At 37.6% G+C, this 21,117-nt stretch overlaps 1 protein-coding gene across 2 annotated transcripts; it reads left to right on the top strand.

Annotated features, from left to right (window-relative positions):
- The first annotated feature begins 341 nt into the window (after window positions 1–341).
- LOC149799799 (uncharacterized) lies at window positions 342–10,939 on the top strand. Of its 2 annotated transcripts, none has more exons than XM_089959194.1 (2): window positions 342–489; window positions 7,350–10,939. In XM_089959194.1, exon 2 carries the CDS (start codon window positions 7,358–7,360, stop codon window positions 9,578–9,580), a length of 2,223 nt encoding a protein of 740 aa, XP_089815320.1. In that variant the 5' UTR covers window positions 342–489; window positions 7,350–7,357; the 3' UTR covers window positions 9,581–10,939. The 2 variants fall into 2 exon arrangements, with proteins under 2 accessions (XP_089815320.1, XP_089815321.1); XM_089959195.1 differs by having other exon boundaries at window positions 453–591.
- Window positions 10,940–21,117: the final 10,178 nt, after the last annotated feature.

Below are 21,117 nucleotides of genomic sequence, written 5' to 3'. Positions count from 1 at the left end.
AGCTGTTTAAACCTCTAACGAACCTGGCCACAGCAATAAGGATATTCGATAGCCCGATGAGATTTGCATGTATCTATATTATGTTTTTGTCACGCTTGTATATATATACATGTACACCCCAGTAAAACAAAATACCTTAAACTCAGCCTACTCGTCATTTTCTTAGAGAGACAAAAAGATGTACCGACTAAATCATTTGCTATATGAAAGTGTAGCGATAAAGGAATATTACAAATTATGACTGAAAAATAGAATGAATGTTCTAACTGACAATGATATTTAAGCACCAGTGGCAGCGTTTATAAACCTAATACATATTTTTCATTGTAGTTGGCACATCGCCAACAGATAATGCCTCAATAACGTCACCTGTATATATTAGCTTATGTTAGGCCTAAACCGTGTGCTAATGTTGGCGCAGTGTGATTGCAACATGATCTGAACTTGCGAATCTTACCACTATTGTGATGACGAAGAGTCTCTGTCAAGGTATGTATGACTTCATGAAAGGGAATGAATCATTTGGAATGGTAATCCATTTAATTGAAACCAGCAAACCGATCTTTTTCATTTGAATGGTCAATATTTAAGGTAATGGTGGGGCTCGGGGGGGGGGGGGGGGTAATTTAGAGGTAAGTAGAGATTTTTATCACACACTGAAATCTAGGGTATACATTCTTTTGTGCATACAAAGATCTGGTACATGAAGATATTTAATGACAGAATATACTATTCTTTGTACTGGTGTTGAAGAATTAGTGAAAATTCTATGCAATATGATATGCAAACTGTTATGTGTATATATTATATTTTCAGCCCACCCACCCCACTCGCTCTCCTGCACAAAACACACTTAGACACAAGCAGTCGAGTCTGCAATCCTTTCCAGAAATGACCAGTTCAATGCAATAACCGTACCAGGTCATTCCCATTTACACTGTGAAACGTGCGTGTGTGTGTGTGTGTGTGTGTGTGTGTGTGATTTGGATTTTTAACGTAGCTTTAACAATTTGTCAGTCATATCGCTACGATGTCTGCAGTGTGGCAGTTTATAGTGATGTCTAGCACTGGGGAATCATGCCATCATGCCGCAGACATGTAGTATAATGTCCCACCCAGTCACATTATCCTGACACCAGGCCGACCAGTCCTAACACTAGCCTCTTAATGCTGACCACCAAACGAGGCAGATGTTAGTACCATTTTTGTAAGTCTTTGGTATAACTCGGCCGGGGATCGAACCCACGATCTCCCGCATCCGAGGCGGGCGCTCTAACCACTAGGCCACCGGAGCGGTCACATTGTGAAGCAGCAAATTTAATTTCTGACAAGCCAGACTAAATTCAAATTATGTCTTCCAGTACGGTTTGTATTCTCGATTACAAGACTTCGCTGTATCGGCCGAGGTTTTCAGAGATAACACATCACCAAAACAACTGTATCAGGGGCCCTGAGTGGCCGAGTTGTCTAATGCGCTCTCCGTTACGGATCACTGCCATCTCACCTCTGTCTGCGTGGGTTCGAGTCTAGGATTCGGCCAATGTGGGTATGTGAGAAAGCTTGCCAGTAGCTTATCGTGGGTCGGTGGTTCTTCTCGAGGTATTCCCGGGTTCTTCCTCCACCATTTGTACTGGCCGCCATGCATATCCTGTACTGAAAAATGGTGTTAAACCCCACAACAACAAATGTATCGCTCTGGGCAGGGTCGATATTTTCTTATGATCAAACAGCAGAAAAAATATGTCATAGCTAACACCTGACTTAGAAGGATAACGGCCTACAATTACTTTTTTTTCGCATATAGTCGCATACAGCTACTGATCAAGAATGATAACTCTATCTCGATAATTAAATTTTTCTTGTGTGATTATAATGATCATCAGAATAAAAATTTCATTTTATAAACAGATTTGCTGGTCTACTTCGGATCATCACCATCCATGGATGGTGGCGGCTAAAGGGTTATTTATACCCCAAGTGAACATAAATAAATGAAAGCCCCACTGGTGCAAGCTATAATACCCCACTACCTCCTTACACTCCCTTCCTGTATCCGTAGCTGATTACACTTATATTACGCCTTTTTTTTAAGTATCCAGAATATTATAATTCTCTACAAGCCCGGCCCTATGATATGCGGGGCCCAAAGCAGCATGCGGGGCCCAAGGCAGAAAGCGATAATCGCGGTGCCCCAAGCCAAAAAAAAAAATTATGCATTGCCTCAAAGCGCGGGGCCCAAGGCGGTTGCCGCGTTCGTCTTGCCCTAGGGCCTGGTCTGATCCTCTCCATATATCCCTCCATCCTTTTTTCATGCAAACTCCTTCAGATTTTGACAAATATTCATAAACCTGGTGCAATACTAATCATCATTATGTCAAGCTGTGTTACTCGTCATTGTCAATGTCAAGCTGTGTTACTCGTCATTGTCAATGTCGAGCTCCGTTCCGGATCACTGCCATCTCACCTCTGCCTGCGTGGGTTCGAGTCCAAGGCTCGGCTAGCGTTGGTACGTGGGAAAGCCTGCCAGTAGATTCTCGTGGGTCGGTGGTTCTTCCCTGGGTTTTCCAGGGTTCTTCTTCCACCAGTTATACTGGCCGCCATGAATAGCCTATCATGTGCTGAAAAATGGCGTTAAACTCTAGATCAACAACAACAACAATGTTAAGCTGTGTTACTCGTCGTTTGTAAAGAGCTTAGTTTCCTTCAGTCATGCCCTCGCGTGGCTCGGTAATATCTCTGCCTCACGGGAATCTGATATAGTGTTTCATTGATCTCTGTTATCGATAGATGGCGCTTCGGTCAAACTATGTGCAATCTGATCTAGATATACTATCTGTGATCAGTCTTGCCAAAACTCCTGTTTTAAGCCTCACGCGATATACCAAAACATCTTTTATTTACACACGCTGATTCCAGAAACGTGTCGCTTTCAACCAGTGAAACTATTTATTTATTTACACTCTTTAAAAACATTTTCTTCGTGGGAACATTAAGATTATCCATTGACATTTGCAGCTGCATCTATCCTCGTCCCACTGGGGACATAAGCCCCACGGCATAATTTGAAAACTACTAAGATCGTTATCTATTTAACCATATATATGTTTTCTGCACATCAAAAGACTGTCTCAGTTCTGCAACTAACATTGGCCTCTGTGTCCGTTCTTACCTTCATAGAAACCTGTCCCCTGGCTCATGGCTCAGACCATATTAAAATACCCATACTATAATCATATGTACACATAAAGTGCAAATCTGCATTTGCAACTGGAATTGGCCCCTGTGTCTAAAATTACCTCATAGAGACCTAGCCCAGTGATCGTAGATAGTATTGAGATTCCCATACTATAACCAAAAGATATGCAACCTATATTGATCCCTAGGTCTATTCCTAATCCTCTTTGGGTTATTGTTAGTGGTGGTGATTGTGTTGATTATATATGCAACTAACGTTGACCCCAGGGTCTTTTCTCAACGACTTCGCCAAGAGGCTCCAATTAAAGGTGGTTGTCAATACGGGCAGGTGTAGGAATAGACCTTTCAGAAGCACATTTTAACTAGTTTTCACTAACTAATCTATTTATTGCGAGACAATTGTGGTCTCCTAATCGATGTGGAGAGCTACATGGTTAGCTGCATAGATGACTACTTCCACCAAGAGACGGATGGATAGGTTGGATAGATTTTCCTTCTCAGGTTAATGGCTATTGATAACGCACAATTCAGTGCAAATGGGTTTGGGGTGATTCTCTGATTGTGTAGAAATGTTTGTGGTTTTTTTAAAGTGTGTTCATAGTGATGTTCTTTATCTTTCCATAAAGTATCTGTGTGTGTTTATGAGTGAATAACTTGAAACAGAAATTTTAAAAATTCAGACCTTTTTCTCCACAAAGTCGTGTCACTACGATACTGTTCCGCCTTCTCATCTCTTGATACACAAACATCCCTGATGGATTATCTATATTTGATACTCGGACTATCATCAGTGCCATTGCGTTCCCTCCTTACCTTCGTCCTTCTAAAGTAGCTCATGTCTTTGCAAAGTATTACGTAGTGGCACGATAGAAACCGACTTACTCAAAGTGTTCAAATGTCACAAAGAACAGAAAACTTTAAAACTCATGCAAGAAATGTCATTAAAACACAACTAATATGTATATGACTAATTGAAACAAGAAGTTTTAACACTTTGCCTACACGTGGCTTACCCGACACACCGTAGTATTTTCCAATGTAGAGCCGCTATCATACAGGTTATATGCACCACTGACCATGTGATGCTACAGACAGATTTCAGCTCATGATCAGTGACACTCGCAACATGCAGCAGGGTTGTAGAAATTACTTTCTTCTAAAATAAGCAACTTCTCCCATATCGTACCTGATCAGTTCTACATTTTCGTCAAATTAACAACTTTCTTCTTTTCAAAAACACAACTGCCTTGCCGGAAATGCCTTCTCACACACTAACGGAAACTCATATTACAGCTACAATAGTGTTCATAGTTCAAAGCAATTCAATATCTGTACAATTCTGAAGAAATATAAGGCATATTTAGGAAACTGGGCTCTTTAAAAGTACTTTTCATTTTCTTTCAATGATAACAAGATCGAAGGATTAATTTATATAAAAGTGTAAGCGGTGAAACAACAGAGGAAAAATAATGAAATGTAAACAAGGAATAACTCGGTAGATAGTATATATTTCACAAATGATTCGAATGTTCTTTGCTATTAATAATACTAACTACAAATGTATTTTCTAATGATAACTTTGATAGTGATTGGGTTAAAGATGTGCATATTTCTCATTCATGGGTTTGCGTTGACAACGAAGAAGACCAAGATGGCAGCCTCCAATAACATTAGGATATTTCTCCATGCGGTATACGTAAGGCCCAAAGTGTATGCAGATTTAATGCTATTTGTGTCTTTTTAATCATGCTTGCAATGATATAATCACAATGCAGTCTATTAATTATATCTTTTAGCCGTTATTACTGCACGTAATATGCAATACTGACTTGCCTATATTAGCTCTTACAAATAATTTGTTCACAAAGCAGGTTGTACCTGCACATTTCGGTGACATGTTTTCAAAATATTAATGTAGCGTTCTCCAACTATTAGCTTCTTTACATTATATTTTGCTATACCACATGCACCGACCCTCTGAAGCCTGTTGGCATTACCAATAACCCTTAGTCGTAGCTGTTTACCAGGCTTTCATCCAAGAACTACTACAAGACTCCGTTAGTGCTGGAAGAATTGGCTTTTTAATTAATTCATACAATGATTTTAACAGCCTTCGGTGTGCCTTACAAAGTGAAATAATCTTGAAGAATGCTTCCGAAAAATCATGTGATCATCCATTATTTCATTCTTCTTTTTCTTCTTATCATTATTATTGTAACACCCCGTGTGTTACATATCGAAAAGACCAGAGTTCAAGACTAAAAATGCTTTTTAGTAAATAATAAATGTGATGCAGAACATGATTCTCAATATGGCATAGTGACTTTCTATAAACACAGTGTTCATCACAACACTATCGGCTTATGATAATATAAATCAGACTTAATTGTCTAAATGCCAAAAGAAAATAATACACCATATTATAGTAAAATTATTTCTATTATTAAATTTCTGTGTATATTAACAGCTAAATATTGGACTGACTGTGATTCATTCTGACATGGTAGCGTGATCTCAATAAAAACTTTAATTTAGGTACTAGTGTACTTGAGCAGTGTGGTGGAAGATAGCAGCGGCTTTATAAAGAATTATATAATAATTCTAAAGCATTCAACTTCAATGGCAGTCATGTAATAAATCTATTTAAAATTTCTCATAACAATTTGATTCAGTTCTGGGATTTCAAAGTGCCAAAGTTAATATCGGTTGTGTAAAAATATATACAAGTGATGGTTTGCCGAAATTCTTTTCTACTTAGATGTTCATACTTTGCCGCTCTGACAGCTATCTGCCAGTGTACAGTCTGCACTGGTATGCATAGAGTCTTATGTAGGTCACATGACCTTAGTTAGCCAATCAATGCTTGTTCTTCTCAGGGTTAGCCATGGCGGTAGCCGAGTCAACTGTTCAAACTGCATGGAAAAGTCCCTCTGCACAAAAAATTTCGACAGAAGTAAGTTGTCCTCTCAATGTCCGCGGTGTGCGTTTTTACTTTTAATCTTATTTATATATTCATACCTATGATTAAGTAGAAATGAACGAAACGGACAAGTGAATTTCGATGCGAATCGAGCGAGTGTACAACTTACTGCTGATGCAATGAGTCGTAATACGGTTAGAAATAGTCCCTATCAAATGCATACTATTTCGCACATTAAGGTAAAATAACAAATTCTACATAACCAAGAACTTACAATAATGAACAGTAACATTAGTGCTAACTCATTGTTCAACAAAAGTCTGACAAATGTGATAATTTGGCTGGGCACATTGATTCTATCACTATCCTGCATGTCCGCTGTTTCGGCAATAAAACTCCTCCGGGTGGTTGAAGTCTCTAATTTATGGACTAGCATCATATTTCTGACTTTGATATTCCAAAAATCACGGAATGTAAGATAAATGATTTCCTAAACCATTCATGTGAAATTCCAGCACAACACACGCATGGTCCAACATAAAAATGAATAGGTCACAATAACTGCTGTTATGCGAACTTCTTTCCACTTATTATTGATACCACAAGGCTTGTAGAACTGTTGGTGTCTCTTTTCTTGACGAATTCATTCATACTCACGACAACAGCGTGACATTACGAGGACCATAGAAAGGTCTTATACTCACATTTAGTTTAAAACACAGAGTACACATTTATAAGAGATGCAGATGGCGGTCTAAACAATGGTGGGTGGGTGGCATGCGTTCAGGAACGGAAGAAGGAATGTAGTTTTTAATAACATTTTGGTCTGCTGAGTTAGGTATTACATTATTATTATTATTATTATTATTATTATTATTATGATGTAGATATATAAATATTACAGTTGCAAGGGAGGTAGTTCGTGAATGTATTGCACAGGACACTCTAATCAGACTATTGATTTTCAAAATTGTTTGACGCTGTCATTTGAAACTTAACCAACATTTGATCATTCCATTGTGGAACACGTTGAAAACCAAAATATCGAGATGTATCTATTTTTGCAAGGTAAGCTTCTTTCCAGTGTTAATGTTACCTTCAATGGATACAATTATATTTTCAAATTTTGTATTGTTTAAAATTTAAGCAATTTCAAGAAGTATGTTTGACTATTACGAACGAAATATAAAACTGCTCTGCCTTTTTCTCTAAAATTGTTTTTTTTATTTTCCAGATTAAAATATGGCATCAAAAAACGAGACCCCGATAAACACAGTCTCAAAAATTATCTCTAAGGCCTTCAGCTTGCAAGGAGTAAGCAGCTATGGCACATTACTTTCCAAGAATCATATACTGGTCCTAGATTTCCTCTACTTCAGCCTTTCAAAAATTCTTGAACAGTTTCATGGCGGTAGTACAGCTGAGGGGACCTACACAGCAGAAAGTGACCTTGACCGTATGATGGTTATACCGGATATAACTGTTCACACGGCTCAGACGGATCCGGAAAGAGTGAGAGGTCATATCTTTCTGTTGGACACAAGTGGTAGCCGTCCAGGGTTTGGCAGACTTAGATTAATGCAGCTAGATGACACAGAATACCAATTATTTAGTGGTTATAATGTAAATATTCGAGAAATGCTCCAGGACACTAATGATGGAACGTATCTGTCAAGTGACAAATTTGCAAATGTGTTCGTCTCCATTGGCGGATCCATGAACCTCGGTGTTTCTTCATATTACCGACACGGGCCATGTGCAACGGCGGAGCATCAAGACGTCCATGGTTATGTAATGGGAAAACCTGGCATAAAACTTGAGGCTGACATCGTGCATGCGCTACAGTGTGACCAGTGGCCCGTCGAGGCCAAAGAATGGATCACTCGGGAACGCCTCCATGATTGGCCGCCAGAAAGAGTAATTGAAAGAATCAGCCATCAAAAATGTCATGCAGTTCCCATCGGTGATGCAAGATCACCTTTATTTTCTCTTGAATGGCGTATCTCTTTTCTGCTCGGGGAACGAGAACTGGTCTGGAATTTCAATAATACCCAGGTACAGTGTTATGTTCTACTGAAGAGATTATTGAAGAAGTACATAGAGCCATTAGCTCCTGACCAACTAAGCTCATATCACATGAAGACAATCATATTCTGGCTATCAGAGGAGAAAGGGCTGTCAATGTGGTATGATGATAATCTACTGCAGTGTGTGGCAGAATCACTCAATATGCTCAAAAGTTGTATAGTGGAAGGAGAACTGAAACATTATTTTCATAGGCAAAGAAATCTGCTGACTTACAAGTTGGACGATGTATCAGAAAAAGAACGTGTTCTGTTGAAAATATATGAAATGCAAGAAGACGTTATAACCCATGCATTAACATGTATGGATGAGTGGGAAGAACTGTCAGAACAGTGGATTCTTTGTGACGGAAACCTTACGAAGTTTATAGAAGCGATAAAATGTGTTCCAGATTTTTATGACGGCTACACACGAACACAAAAGGCTAATAATGTTACAAAGCTGTATAGAACAATGTTCAATATTTTCCTGAATATAGTATCCGATGAACTTCATCCTTCTCAAATCCTTCGTCAGCTTAAAGAATGTGAAGAAAATCCCCCAAAGAACATCATGCCTCTATTCCTAGAAATGACAAAGATATTCCTGGACCTGCGACTTGGTATGGCATATTTAAGACACACTATTGACCCTAAGGACGAACATTTCCAGGAGTATGTCCAAACCAAATCTTTGACAGTAGACGGTGCTGTGAAACTCATGAGCCATGCACGCCAAATGGACTCCATGTCAGGCGAACTTTACCTTGCTTCACTTTCTCTTTGTCAGGGTCAATTTTTAGCATCAAATGATATAGTTTTGTCCGTCTTGAGACAAAATAAAAGTCTAATATATCCGGGCTGGTGTTCTAGAAACATAAACATACAACTGACACTGGAAGGGAAGGTCAGACAAGGATCCATTATATATCTTTGTGGAAAAGAAGGAAGAACCTATCCGGCGTATGACGTTATATTCTCGTTTCAGGATCTGCACGTCGTGCCATACCCTGTACAGTTCGAATGTGCACTGGCACAATACGACAATGACAATTATCTGGTGATCCATCCCTGTGTCTATGCATATTTTCTGCTTTGCTTTGGACAATACTGTCTTGGGGGTGGTGCACTTTTTCGGGATTTTCTGTCTCAGTTACAAGAAACAGTTCGTGAGACAGTTGGTGGTCTTCAGAGATATCGTGCACTTAATCTTCTCGGCTTCTGTTACATTCTTGATGGCAACATGAAGGAGGCAATCAGGTGCTTCACTGAATCGCTTGAAGAGACAAGAGGCATCCCTGTCGTGCTGAATGCAGCGGTTTACCACATCGGTATTCTTATTGTGAATCTCCTAGAGGCAGAAGAGAAAGAGGATATTTTGTACACGAGAAAGTGGCGTTGATAAAGATTGCTGAGTGTGTTCGTTATCTGTGAACAGTACTCTGATTCATTCTTTTGTGAAAATGCCACGCGAGTACCTTGGCACGACCGTGCAAGAATTTCGTTGGCATATTTCCTGCTGATGTCGACCACTCACGACTGACTAGAAAGTTGGTAAATCCAATGTCTACTTAGGTATTTTAAATATAAATGCATCATAATTTTGAGAAAGCAACAAGAGAAGGAAATTATAGAAAACAGTTGTTGCGTGATATACTAAAACGAGGTAAATGAAGAGGGTTATGTGTGAAATAGAGTGTAATTGTGATAAAGAAAGATGCAGCATCAATTTATTATTTTGATTTTAAATTTTTTAAAAACGCAAGTACTTGCAGCGTCATACAATATCAATGTACCTTTATGGACACTGACGGGTTGAAGAGAAGACCAGTCTTCTTTAATATTTGCCCAGTAAGAGATTAGAGAATACATTGCATATCTTTCCAATCACTGAAAAGGTGGTGTGAAACTTGTATACTTCTGATTTCAACATAAAAATTCGTGTATAAATGTTGTTTTAAAAATATCATGGAAACGTGCAGAATATGATCTTTTTCACTTTATTGAAATAAGGTGAGGTAGTTTTTCGACTTCCTGCTCGAATTGCAAAGTGTTTTCAAATATGACCACATGAAGAATACGAGAGACGAACTAAGGAATATTTTTCATGTAATTTTTCAAACGCCGTACAAATTCTCATTTTAATTAGCCGGAGTTGTGGTGTTTATTTCTATGACTTAAAACAAACAATGGAATTATCCATTGATTCTGAAAACTTCTGAATTCAATAAAATATATCTTTTTGTCATTATTTTTTATATGCAAAAAGCATCTTGTGAGCGAATTTTCTTCATATTCTGACTGTTTCATGATTTTTTAATTTCTGAAATAACATCATTGAGTCTGGCTGGTCGAGTAATGCCATCGCTTTTTACACGTGACAGCAATGTTCCGAAATATGACGGGGAAGTGATTTTCTCATTTTCATTTCCTGTCCTCGCTGGCCTAGTACATTTTAATTTTTGAATTTAATGTTCTTATACTCGTATATAAGGGACTTATAAGGTCAAAAAAATGTATAGTGCATCCGCTACATATCTGTGCTACTGACGTTTAATTTTGTGATTTTTCCAACACCCAAATCCCACATCTCCACCGCATTTACTTTATTTATGGTGTTTGCGTCTCCTCACAACCATGTATGTACACTTCGGCTACAATTGTGTTAATTATGGATTTATTTCATGATGTTTCTTTACTATGGAATGTTGTTACACAAGACCAATATCAGTTTTCATTAAAGGACGTTCGTTTGGCCGAACCTTAGAGTTGTATCATCTTCAAAACACCTAACTTAAATTTGGGATTCCTTACCGCCCGTCTTCGTACATTTTGGCATAGCTTGACAGGAGCAACCATTTCACACCTCTGCTTCTGCCTTTTCCGCTGGTATTTGTTTTCTTTATAACAGAGCAAATGATCAAACGAACAGTTGATATTTAACCCCTGACAATGTTTTCTTGGTGAAGGCTATTCCTTCATTTACATATTCCTTCATTTACAAGGAAAGTTTGTATGCCTTACGCAGGATTATTTCAGTTTTAAAGACTAGCAACTTTGTGTCTTTCTCACTCGGAATGTACGCGACGTATTTCATTGCGCAGAACGGCATCTCCTTTCAGTTCTAGCTACCAATGAATGTTCAGCACAATTCTGGCTATTTGGTGCTGAACAAACGCTTGGTAGTCAAAATGGTAATAGGCAAAATCCTCGGGAAGACAAAGCCCTCTAATATAAAGCAAACATAAACCAAGAGGCAAAGATACTGCAAAATCTCCAAGAATGATAAACAAGACGAAGTCAGCTGTAGAAAATAGAAAACCCCAACATATTAGGCAAACCATCCTCCTTTAAAAAGTCTAAAACTTGGGTTGGAACATGATCACAGCATTCACCTTGCGGCAGACAGGTTAAACCAGTACGATGGAATACTTTCCCGACCGCTAATAGTGATCCCAAAACTTCTTCTTACACACACACACACAGAGAGATTAAAGATACGAAACCGGAAGGCAGATTACTCTATTGGGCAAAGGGAGATAACGGAGAGCTTCCTCGGTCAATTATGTACTATTATTGAACGAATTCTTTCTGTAATTTGTTATTATTTTGTTAAAATATATTTTTCTACAACATGCAGAGAAGAGTAATTTAGCTGGAATTATTAATTAACTGCAAATATTATTATATGCTTGAACGTTTCTCGCAATATCAGGAAATCACCAATCAGTACAAACGTTAATTTTCGTATTCTTAAATTGCTTACGGCTCAAAAACAGGTAATGAATTAATACTGAAAATACATGCTGCATTATGTTTCAGTAGTTTCATAAATGACATAATTAAAATTTCATTCTGAAATAAACATATTACGTAATTGTATGATATTATTATGAGTCCTACACGAAAATACATTAGTAACTCAGTTTATAACCTTCAAAATGATATCTCTAATGTTTTTATTTTTTAAAGGGGGGGGAGGGTACCTGCTTCTGTATAATAGTGGTAAGTCGTTTCAACCTTACATGCAAACTGTTCTAACAGAATAGGCTAACATTCTTTTAGGGACGTGCAAAAGTGTCAGTTAATTGAGAACACATCTTTGTTCTTGTATATTACTCCTTAACATGAGAGTGTAAAATTGGTTGATTGCTGTCAGTTAATGGCTAGTGCAGCATCAGGTCGACCCTAAGGGACTTGCGTGATGATTGTTCAGACTTCAAATAATGCAAACTTCGGTGTATCCTGATTTTGTAATGAGTGGCTTAGCTAGGACTAATTCGAGCTTCCAGAGTTCCTCTATTTTCTCCTAAAGACTGCTACTGTGGTCTAGTGGTTAGAGCGTCCACCTCGGATGCGGGAGGTCGCGGGTTTGAACCCTGGCCGAGTCATACCAAAGACTTATAAAAATGGTTACTAACAGCTGCCTCGCTAGGTACTCAGCATTAAGAGATTAGTGTTACTACTGGTCGGCCTGGTGTCAGGATTATGTGACTGGGTGGGACATAATACTGCGTGTCTGCGGCATGATGCCACAATGTTATACAGCACCATAAACTGCCACACTGCAGACATCGTAGCGATATGACTGAAAAGTTTTTAAATCTACGTTAAAAATCCAAATCCAAATCAAACACACTATTTTGGTTTAGCAGCAATATTGACTGAAATTCAAGTGTGTAATTGATCGAAGCGACATCTAGCCTGATTTGACTTAAGAAAAATCTGTAGCATCAAAACTCCCAATTCTCCCAAGAAGAATCATGTTGTCGATTACAGTCTGATCCATTGAATCTTCAGAGATGACTGTCCATCGAGATTGGCAAACTATAGATCAGATGGGTTTTAGCTAAAATTAGAAATTAAAGTCTTACAGTGTCAAAGGTCACCTAAATAGATGAACGGAAATAATAATTAATTAAAGGGAACTAAAGTATGAAACAAGAATTTAATGTTTTGAAAATTGTCTTCAAGTTATAATAGCTGCATACCAGAATAATTCCTTTCAGGTAAACGTAACTTTTGATAGTTCATATCTTTTATTATTTTTATTATTTATATTATTATTAGTTTTTATATTGATCAATGAACTATCGCCCAGTTTCTAATCTCCCATTGATATAAAAAAAATCTTAGAAAAGACTGTTCTATCCTAGCTTGTATCTCATCTGAATTCAAACAGTCTTCTTATCAATCTGAAACTACTCTTCTAAAAGTAGTTAATGACATTCTCTCGGCTTTCGATAGCGGAAAGACTACAGTCCTCACCTTCCTTGATTTGTCTGCAGCATTTGACACAATAGACCATGATATATTACTTCACCGTCTTCAGCATGTATTTGGCATTCATGACACAGCCTTACTGTGGTTCAAGTCATACTTGGTCAACAGGACACAAATTGTGTCTGCAAATGGAATACACTCCAGCCCAGTTGATGTTGTGGTGTTACACAGGGGTCTGTTTTTGGACCTGTTCTCTTCATTCTATACACTCAGCCGCTCTCAAGTGTCATAGATCACCATCCAGTATCTCACCAATTGTACGCTAATGACACCCAAATATACAAATATTGCCACCGAACTGAAGTTGATGATACCATCCAACGTGTAGAGAGGTACATTTCTGATGTGAAATCATGGATGATGATGACATGTAACAAGCTGCAGATGAATGATGATAAAACTGAGGCCATTCTGATCACAACACAAAGACTTTCTCTTTCACATCCTTTACATCAAACAATAAATATCAGCAACACCAACATTAAATTCACACAATCAATACGAAGCCTGTGTTACTCTGGACAGTACTCTCACACTGCATCAACATGTCATGAACATTTGCAAGGCTGCATAGCTGAGACGCATCAGCTCCATTCGCAAATATCTTTCAGTTGATGCCACTAAAACAATTGTGTGTTCATTAGTACTTTCAAGACTGGACTATTGTAACTCAGTTTTGTCTGGTTCATCTCAATATCTGCTCTAGAAACTTCAAAAAGTTCAAAACACATCTGCTCGGATCATGCATCATATTTAGCGTACCACGATATGTATTTGACTACGTTTAACATATGTAATAAACAAAATCTATTTTATGCTGGCCTTCAAAACCCCAACGTATATATTCAGCAAGAAATGGATGACCAACATTGGAAGTATTTTGAACACGTTAACCGTCAATCCTTAGTGAGGCGGGAGATACTTGTTTAATTAGTAAGGCACAATATTACTGTTACATTAAGCCTTAATCAATAGCATTGAATTTAATTAATTCCTATTGTTGAACTATAAATGTGGTATTTGGTAGGGTTGGGGTGGGATGCTCCCAATAAATTATATTAATTACTATGGAAGTCCCACCCAGGCTCGATTTTGTAGGAAGTGAAATTAGTGATGGAGAGAGGTGAAGCTCCGAGCCCCCAGCCAGCAATGCCGACAGTTAAATTATTGAGAACACAAAGGTGAAATTCAAAGGAATAGCAATTTAATACAATCCAATATTCAAATGATAACAATTTCCCAATCACTCTTCTCCCTCTCGAACAAGTGATAGCCTATTGCATCCTGTGATTTATAGTGTGAGATCGCTTTTCCACCTGTCCTTGTTTTCTACTCATCTGTATCTCTCCTATCCCGCCAATTCCTTCTCTCCTTCCTACTTTCCTCCTACCTCCTTCTCCTTGACTGCTCTTCTCCAATTCCTCCTCTTCGACTCCTTTTCTTCCTCCTCCTTGACTTCTGCTCTCCGACTAGCCTTCGATTCACAATCGACTTTTCCACTAGTTCTATTCCGTCTCTCTCTTAGAGATTCGAGACTAAACCATACAGGAAGTCTGTCCCCTAAAAGCTTCCTGTGAAAACAAGGACGTTAGCATATTTCCTTAGCCATCACAATAAACCAACAATCAATCATCACTCATTCGTGCACATCGAAATACCCATACGCTCTTGTATGTTAAACAACGTCGTAATAAAAGCACGGTATTAACTACTTATCATATAGACTTCAATAAATTGCAACACATCCGTATAGATATATATATATATATATATATATATATATATATATATATATATATATATATATATATATATATATATATATATTCAAATATCCATATTAACTCATTTTACACACGGCAACCATTTTTCAAAGTTACAATTCAATTTAACAGTTGCAAAATCTAGAATATCACATGAATAAATGCACTAGTTTATTACGAATTAACCAAATAGCGAATTACAATATCAATTCTAACTACGAGTTAGCAATCTATATAATTCTTTACATAATCATAGCTCATTTCTCAAATACGCATGTAAATTAAACACTACAAAGGTAATTCTACATACTAACGATTCTAGTAATGAAGTATACATACTGCACATAATTACAATTACAATGCCGTAATATTCTGCAAAAATCGGGCAAATAACTCACTGACCTTTACGAAGCTTTGTCATTCCTTAGAATTTCCTAAGTTTTCCCGCAAGTTCACGAGTGGCTTCCCGGAGTTATTGCTACAACTTCTCAGCACGATGTTTCACAATGACTGGGGTTTCTAGTCTAAGGTAAACAGTTAAATTCGGGTTGAAATGGTGACCACACCCTCTCTTAATTCTGATTGGATATAGACTCTAACTTGTTCTATTCAACTTAACAGACAATGCTCCGGCCGTCTGTCAGCGTGGTGAGATTTGCGACGCCAGTAAGGGTCCTTTGTTCTTGAACAAAGCTTTCAACGTCCAAGTGTGATTTTTGACACCCAACAAGCTGGGCTCTCGTAACAATTACGAATAAGACCACTATAGCCGCGTGGTATAACATATACACATGGCTTCTAAACAGTTCCTTTGTTCTTGACTTACGTAATCGGGGGCAGGGAACGTGACAATATATATATATATATATATATATATATATATATATATATATATATATATATATATATATATATATATATATATATCGTCGCCCTCTTATATATATAACGTCGCCCTCTTAACAAGAGACGTTGTTAATTGGATTTGGTTGGCGTTATCTAAAGGATGACCTCCCTCGATATTATAACTCGGCGGGAGTGAAAGAATAATGGTATTTCAACAGAGAACCGAGCGAGAATACTGGGGAGAAATAAAGCATTACGAGCCCTCTTTTGACAAGAAAGTAACAAATTTAATCAGAACAAATTAATAACGGCAATTCAAATTTAAGTTAGAGTATATCAATAGAATTCAATATGTGTGTCTAATTTGGATTTTATTTCATCATCATAACGATGTATGAAAAGAGCACAATGTCCACGATTGATTGCATCACCTTCCTTCCCTTTGACCGTATATCAACGTATCCTAGTTCATCCTTCCTAGGCTGTATGCTTTGTCTCTTCATGGACTTCTTGGTCCTTTTATTCTAACCTCGTCCTTCTTTTTTTCTCCCCGGACTTCTGTATTCAGAATTTATTCAGACTTTTATTTCATCATCAGAAACTTTATTCAGACTGTTATTTCATCATCATAACGAGATGTGAAAAGAGAGCAATTTCCCCGATTGATTGCATCAACTTCCATCCTTTTGACCGTATATTAACGTCTCCAAGTTCATCCTTCCTAAGCTCTATTATTTGCCCCTTCATGAACTTCCTGGTCCTTTTATTCTAACATAGTACTTCTTTCTCCCCGGACTTCTGTATCCAGACTGTCCCGTCTTTCTCTCAGGAAGCTTATTGCTGTTCGAACGGCATGACTACCCATTGGTATGTCCCATCTGGTGTTGCAAAGGCAAGTTTTGGACGGTCTTCCCTACGAACTGGAATTTGCCAATATCCCTTAGACAAGTCTATTTTAGATAAATATTTGGTGTTGGTTACTCCGGCAAATATGGACTCAGGATCCGGTAACATTTCGACCTGAAATTCTGTGATCCTAATTAATTTCCGATAGTCGACACAAAATCGATAATCATCATCCTTCTTCGGGACCAAAACAACCGGTGAACTATATGCATATTCGGCTGGTTCAATGACCCCTAGGTCAAGCACATATCTACTTTCATGCCGTACAGTTTCTAACTTCGCATGATGTAGAGGGTATGGTTTCAGTTTCACAGGCGTTTCATCCAGCAGCTTCAAACTGAACTCTTCCAGATCCGTCATGCCTAGTCTTTCTGTCAAGACACTTGAGTAGTCGTGGAGTATCTCCTCCATCTTCTCACATTGTTCTCACGTTCCCGTTACGTCAAGGACAATGTCGACGTAGCTTTCAACCCTCGTCAAAGGTCAACTAGGAAGCACTTCTGCCACTCCTCCGTTGTCGTCGGGTTCTTCAGTCCCAACTGTAGAAACCTCGAACTCAGTGGGTGTCTCCCTTTCACGATAGCATTTAAGAAGGTTAACGTGGTACAATTTCTCTTTATCTCCTACCAGGACACGGTAGTTTTGTCCGCCCTTCTATCCCGTTACAATGAACTTTCCCCTCCAGGATACTTGGAGTTTGTTGTACTCCAATGGTAACAACAACACCTTGTCACCCACTTCAAAATTCCGTTCCTTCGCCTTCTTGTTGTAGTACTTGGCTTGACGTCCCCGTGCGTCACAGAGATTCTTCTGGGCCAAGTTTCAAACTTCCTCCAGTTTGTTCCAGAGATCAACAACATACTGATACGTTGTTCGTACTCCCTCGGATGACTTTGTATCATACTGATACGTTGTTCGTACTCCCTCGGATGACTTTTTATCCGTCCACAACTGTTTCAATACAGCCATGGGTCCTCTCACTGTCCTCCCTTTGACCGTATATCAACGTCTCCTAGTTCATCCTTACTAAGCTCTATGATTTGCCCCTTCACGGAGTTCCTTTGTCCTTTTATTCTAACCCAGTCCTTCCTTTTTCCCGGACTTCTGTCTTCAGACTGTCTCGTCGTTGACTCCTTCAGAACTTGTGCGTCCTCGCACTAAACATGTATTTCATTTTACAAGACGACCACCTGGTCCCTTTCTTGTTTCACGAGGAAAGCACTAATCGTTTTATGCTTTCCACGTAGTCGAGACTAAGTTTCCTCTTCTAGGAAATTTTCAGACTAAACAATTTCGACTAAGGACGTCACTTTAAAGTCTGATTGCTCTCATGTGCACGCATTAATTTATTCTGCCCAATCGTAGGCAGCGGCCCCTAATTTTTTCCAAAGAAATAATTCCTTACATCAGGTTTAGACAGCTAAAAATCTGTGGACGACAGTAGGTGACAATTTTCCTTTAAAAAAAATTGATAGTGGACATAGGTTTATACCAAGCGGTTAGGGTTGGCAGCTCAAATGTTTGCTTTCTAAGGACCGTATTAAGATACCCCGGACAATTTCAATGAGTTGGAGTGCTGTCCCTTTGAAGTTTACACTTACATGGGAGGAGATGAACGAAGAAAGTTCGAAGTGACACTTCACAAAGACTTTTCTGGCTTAAATGCGATAAAATTGAATTTGCTCAATGCATCCAACTTTAAAGGTCCCTGCAATTCAAAATTCGACACTTCACAATATATATGTATGTATTTGTGCATGTATGTATGTATGTATGTATGTATGCTTGTGTGTGTGTGTGTGTGTGTGTGTGTGTGTGTGTGTAATTCTAGTCTTTTTTATAATAAAGCAATTAAAATTCGTTGACTTCTCTTATTTTCATAAGTGTCTGTGAGCTTTTTAATATTTTTCAGTAAATTTGTACTTATAAATACATCAAATCAGTTTAGTTTTTTTTTTTTTTTTTTTTTTTTTTTTTTTTTTTTTTTTTGTTTGTTTGTTTGTTTTTTTTGTTCTGGTGGAGATATGTAGATAGAGAAGCTGATGTTGACAGCTATCTGCCGATCTTCGAATTTCGCTCCTATTTAAAGTCTTCGGAAAATAGTCATGTGACAAAATTGTAACCAATCTTTGCTTGTCCGTGATGCCGAACAGGTCGGATGGTGCCCAACAGATACTATACAACCTGCGACACAAACTGAGGGTTAATACACATGTTAACAAACATCAATTGTCCGTTTACATTAGCAAATATATAAACATTATGTGTTAAGTCTTGCCCGTCAAACATCAACGTGTCTTAAGTCGTAATCAAGATTGCTACGCTTGGGTGAAGAGTAAACAGGTACCAGTGAAAGCTGATAACATTGAAAATAAATTGGCCATCATAAAAATAAACAATACTATATTAAATATTCAAAATATGCTCGTAATTGTATAAATGATGGCCAGAATTTACAATCAACAACTGAAATTTAATCATAATGTGAACTTGACAAATTGACTTTTTGCAACCGGTCATGTGATCTAGTGTCTGCCATCTTGCCTGCAGACATATTTTCGTGATGTCAGCTGTTCAAATAATGATTTGAATGAGAATTTAAGTGTGATAAACATATTTATGGCTGTGACAAATTCATATAAAATAAGATTCTGTAAGATTGTTATGAGTATTTAACGATGTGCGATATTGAACTCGATGACAGTGCATTTGTTACCACATGACCAGCGATCACACTTGACATACAACATGAACGATTTCATACAGATATCAAGGTAAGTCACGATCAATATATTTTTGATAACATTTTAATGTTCAATATCATTTTTTCAGCAATATATATATATATATATATATATATATATATATATATATATATATATATATATATATATATATATATATAATTGATTCATTGACATAAACAATATGTTTAATTTATGCCAGGGACTGTGTCTATATCGAAACACTCAAACAGGTGGTCGACGAGGGGATGCATCGTGGTATACAGCCATATATTTTTAACATATTAATACATTCAAACGTATCAACCCATACCAAGCTATGGATAGAATGGTTAACAGAGGTAAATTAATATTTATTTTTAAAATAATTTTTCTGAATCTGCCACTTTATATCGAAATGCAGAAAATATTACTGACCGAAAGTGTAATCTCAGTTCTTTCTTCAAATGAGACATATTCGTAATTCATTATTAAATCTACAACTATATAAAGACGTTAATCACACCATCAGGTCTTTAGGCTATACTCCCAGGCAAACATTCTATCTTTGGTGCATATAAGCTGAAGAGATGATGGCACACGCACTTTATCCACTATATAAACCTGGTCAAGATTGATTTTCTTTTTCAACACTCCCGTTAAAGATGCGATACAACTAATACATAGCTTTAATAAATCGTCACTAGTGCGGGGCTTTAATCTATAATAGTTATGCCTTTCCTCGTGCAATTCATTTTTGAAGTGCGCATGATAGGGTTGTACAAGGGCAATGTCTGGGAGGCCACAAGAGACGAACCAAGCAGTCCATGAACCAGGGTCTCAGAGTTCGTCCATCGGTACCACGCGGTTCACTGTGAATTTTGGTAAGGTCTTTATACCTGCAAACAGAAAAAAGGTGACAATAACGGATAAATTATCTGTGTAATCAGAACAGTTCAACCAAACCTACGAACTCGCTAGTAGCTATGTTTCTACACATTGTCTTTATATCAGTTTTATATCGATTGCAAGAACAAACTTAAAGACCTAATAATGTTTCCTACCTTAAATATTTTCAGGATGTTTTTTTTATGTTTTCTAATTTCATGGTGCTTGTTTTTTTTGTAATCATATCATTATATATGTTTTTTATGTTATAAGTGTTGTCTAATTTTGTAAAGCGCTTAGAGCTTCTAACGATTAGGCGCTATACAAAGTCCTCATTATTATTATTATTATTATTATTATTATTATATTGATTATTTAAACCAGGTGTACTAAAATAGTAAGGTCCAAGCTTGTCAAATACCTGAGCTTGACAATGTAACAAGCATCATTCAGTTATTTTCACCAGTTTGCCATTGGCAGCTCCGTGGTCTCGTTTGTCATACTACAAAATTTGTTTGGTATCATATTTA

This window comes from Sinohyriopsis cumingii, chromosome 5 (genome assembly GCF_028554795.1).
Source record: "Sinohyriopsis cumingii isolate HCF-2022 chromosome 5, ASM2855479v2, whole genome shotgun sequence".
NCBI classification, from domain to species: Eukaryota; Metazoa; Mollusca; class Bivalvia; order Unionida; family Unionidae; genus Sinohyriopsis; species Sinohyriopsis cumingii.
This window is presented reverse-complemented; position numbering and strand designations above follow the sequence as displayed.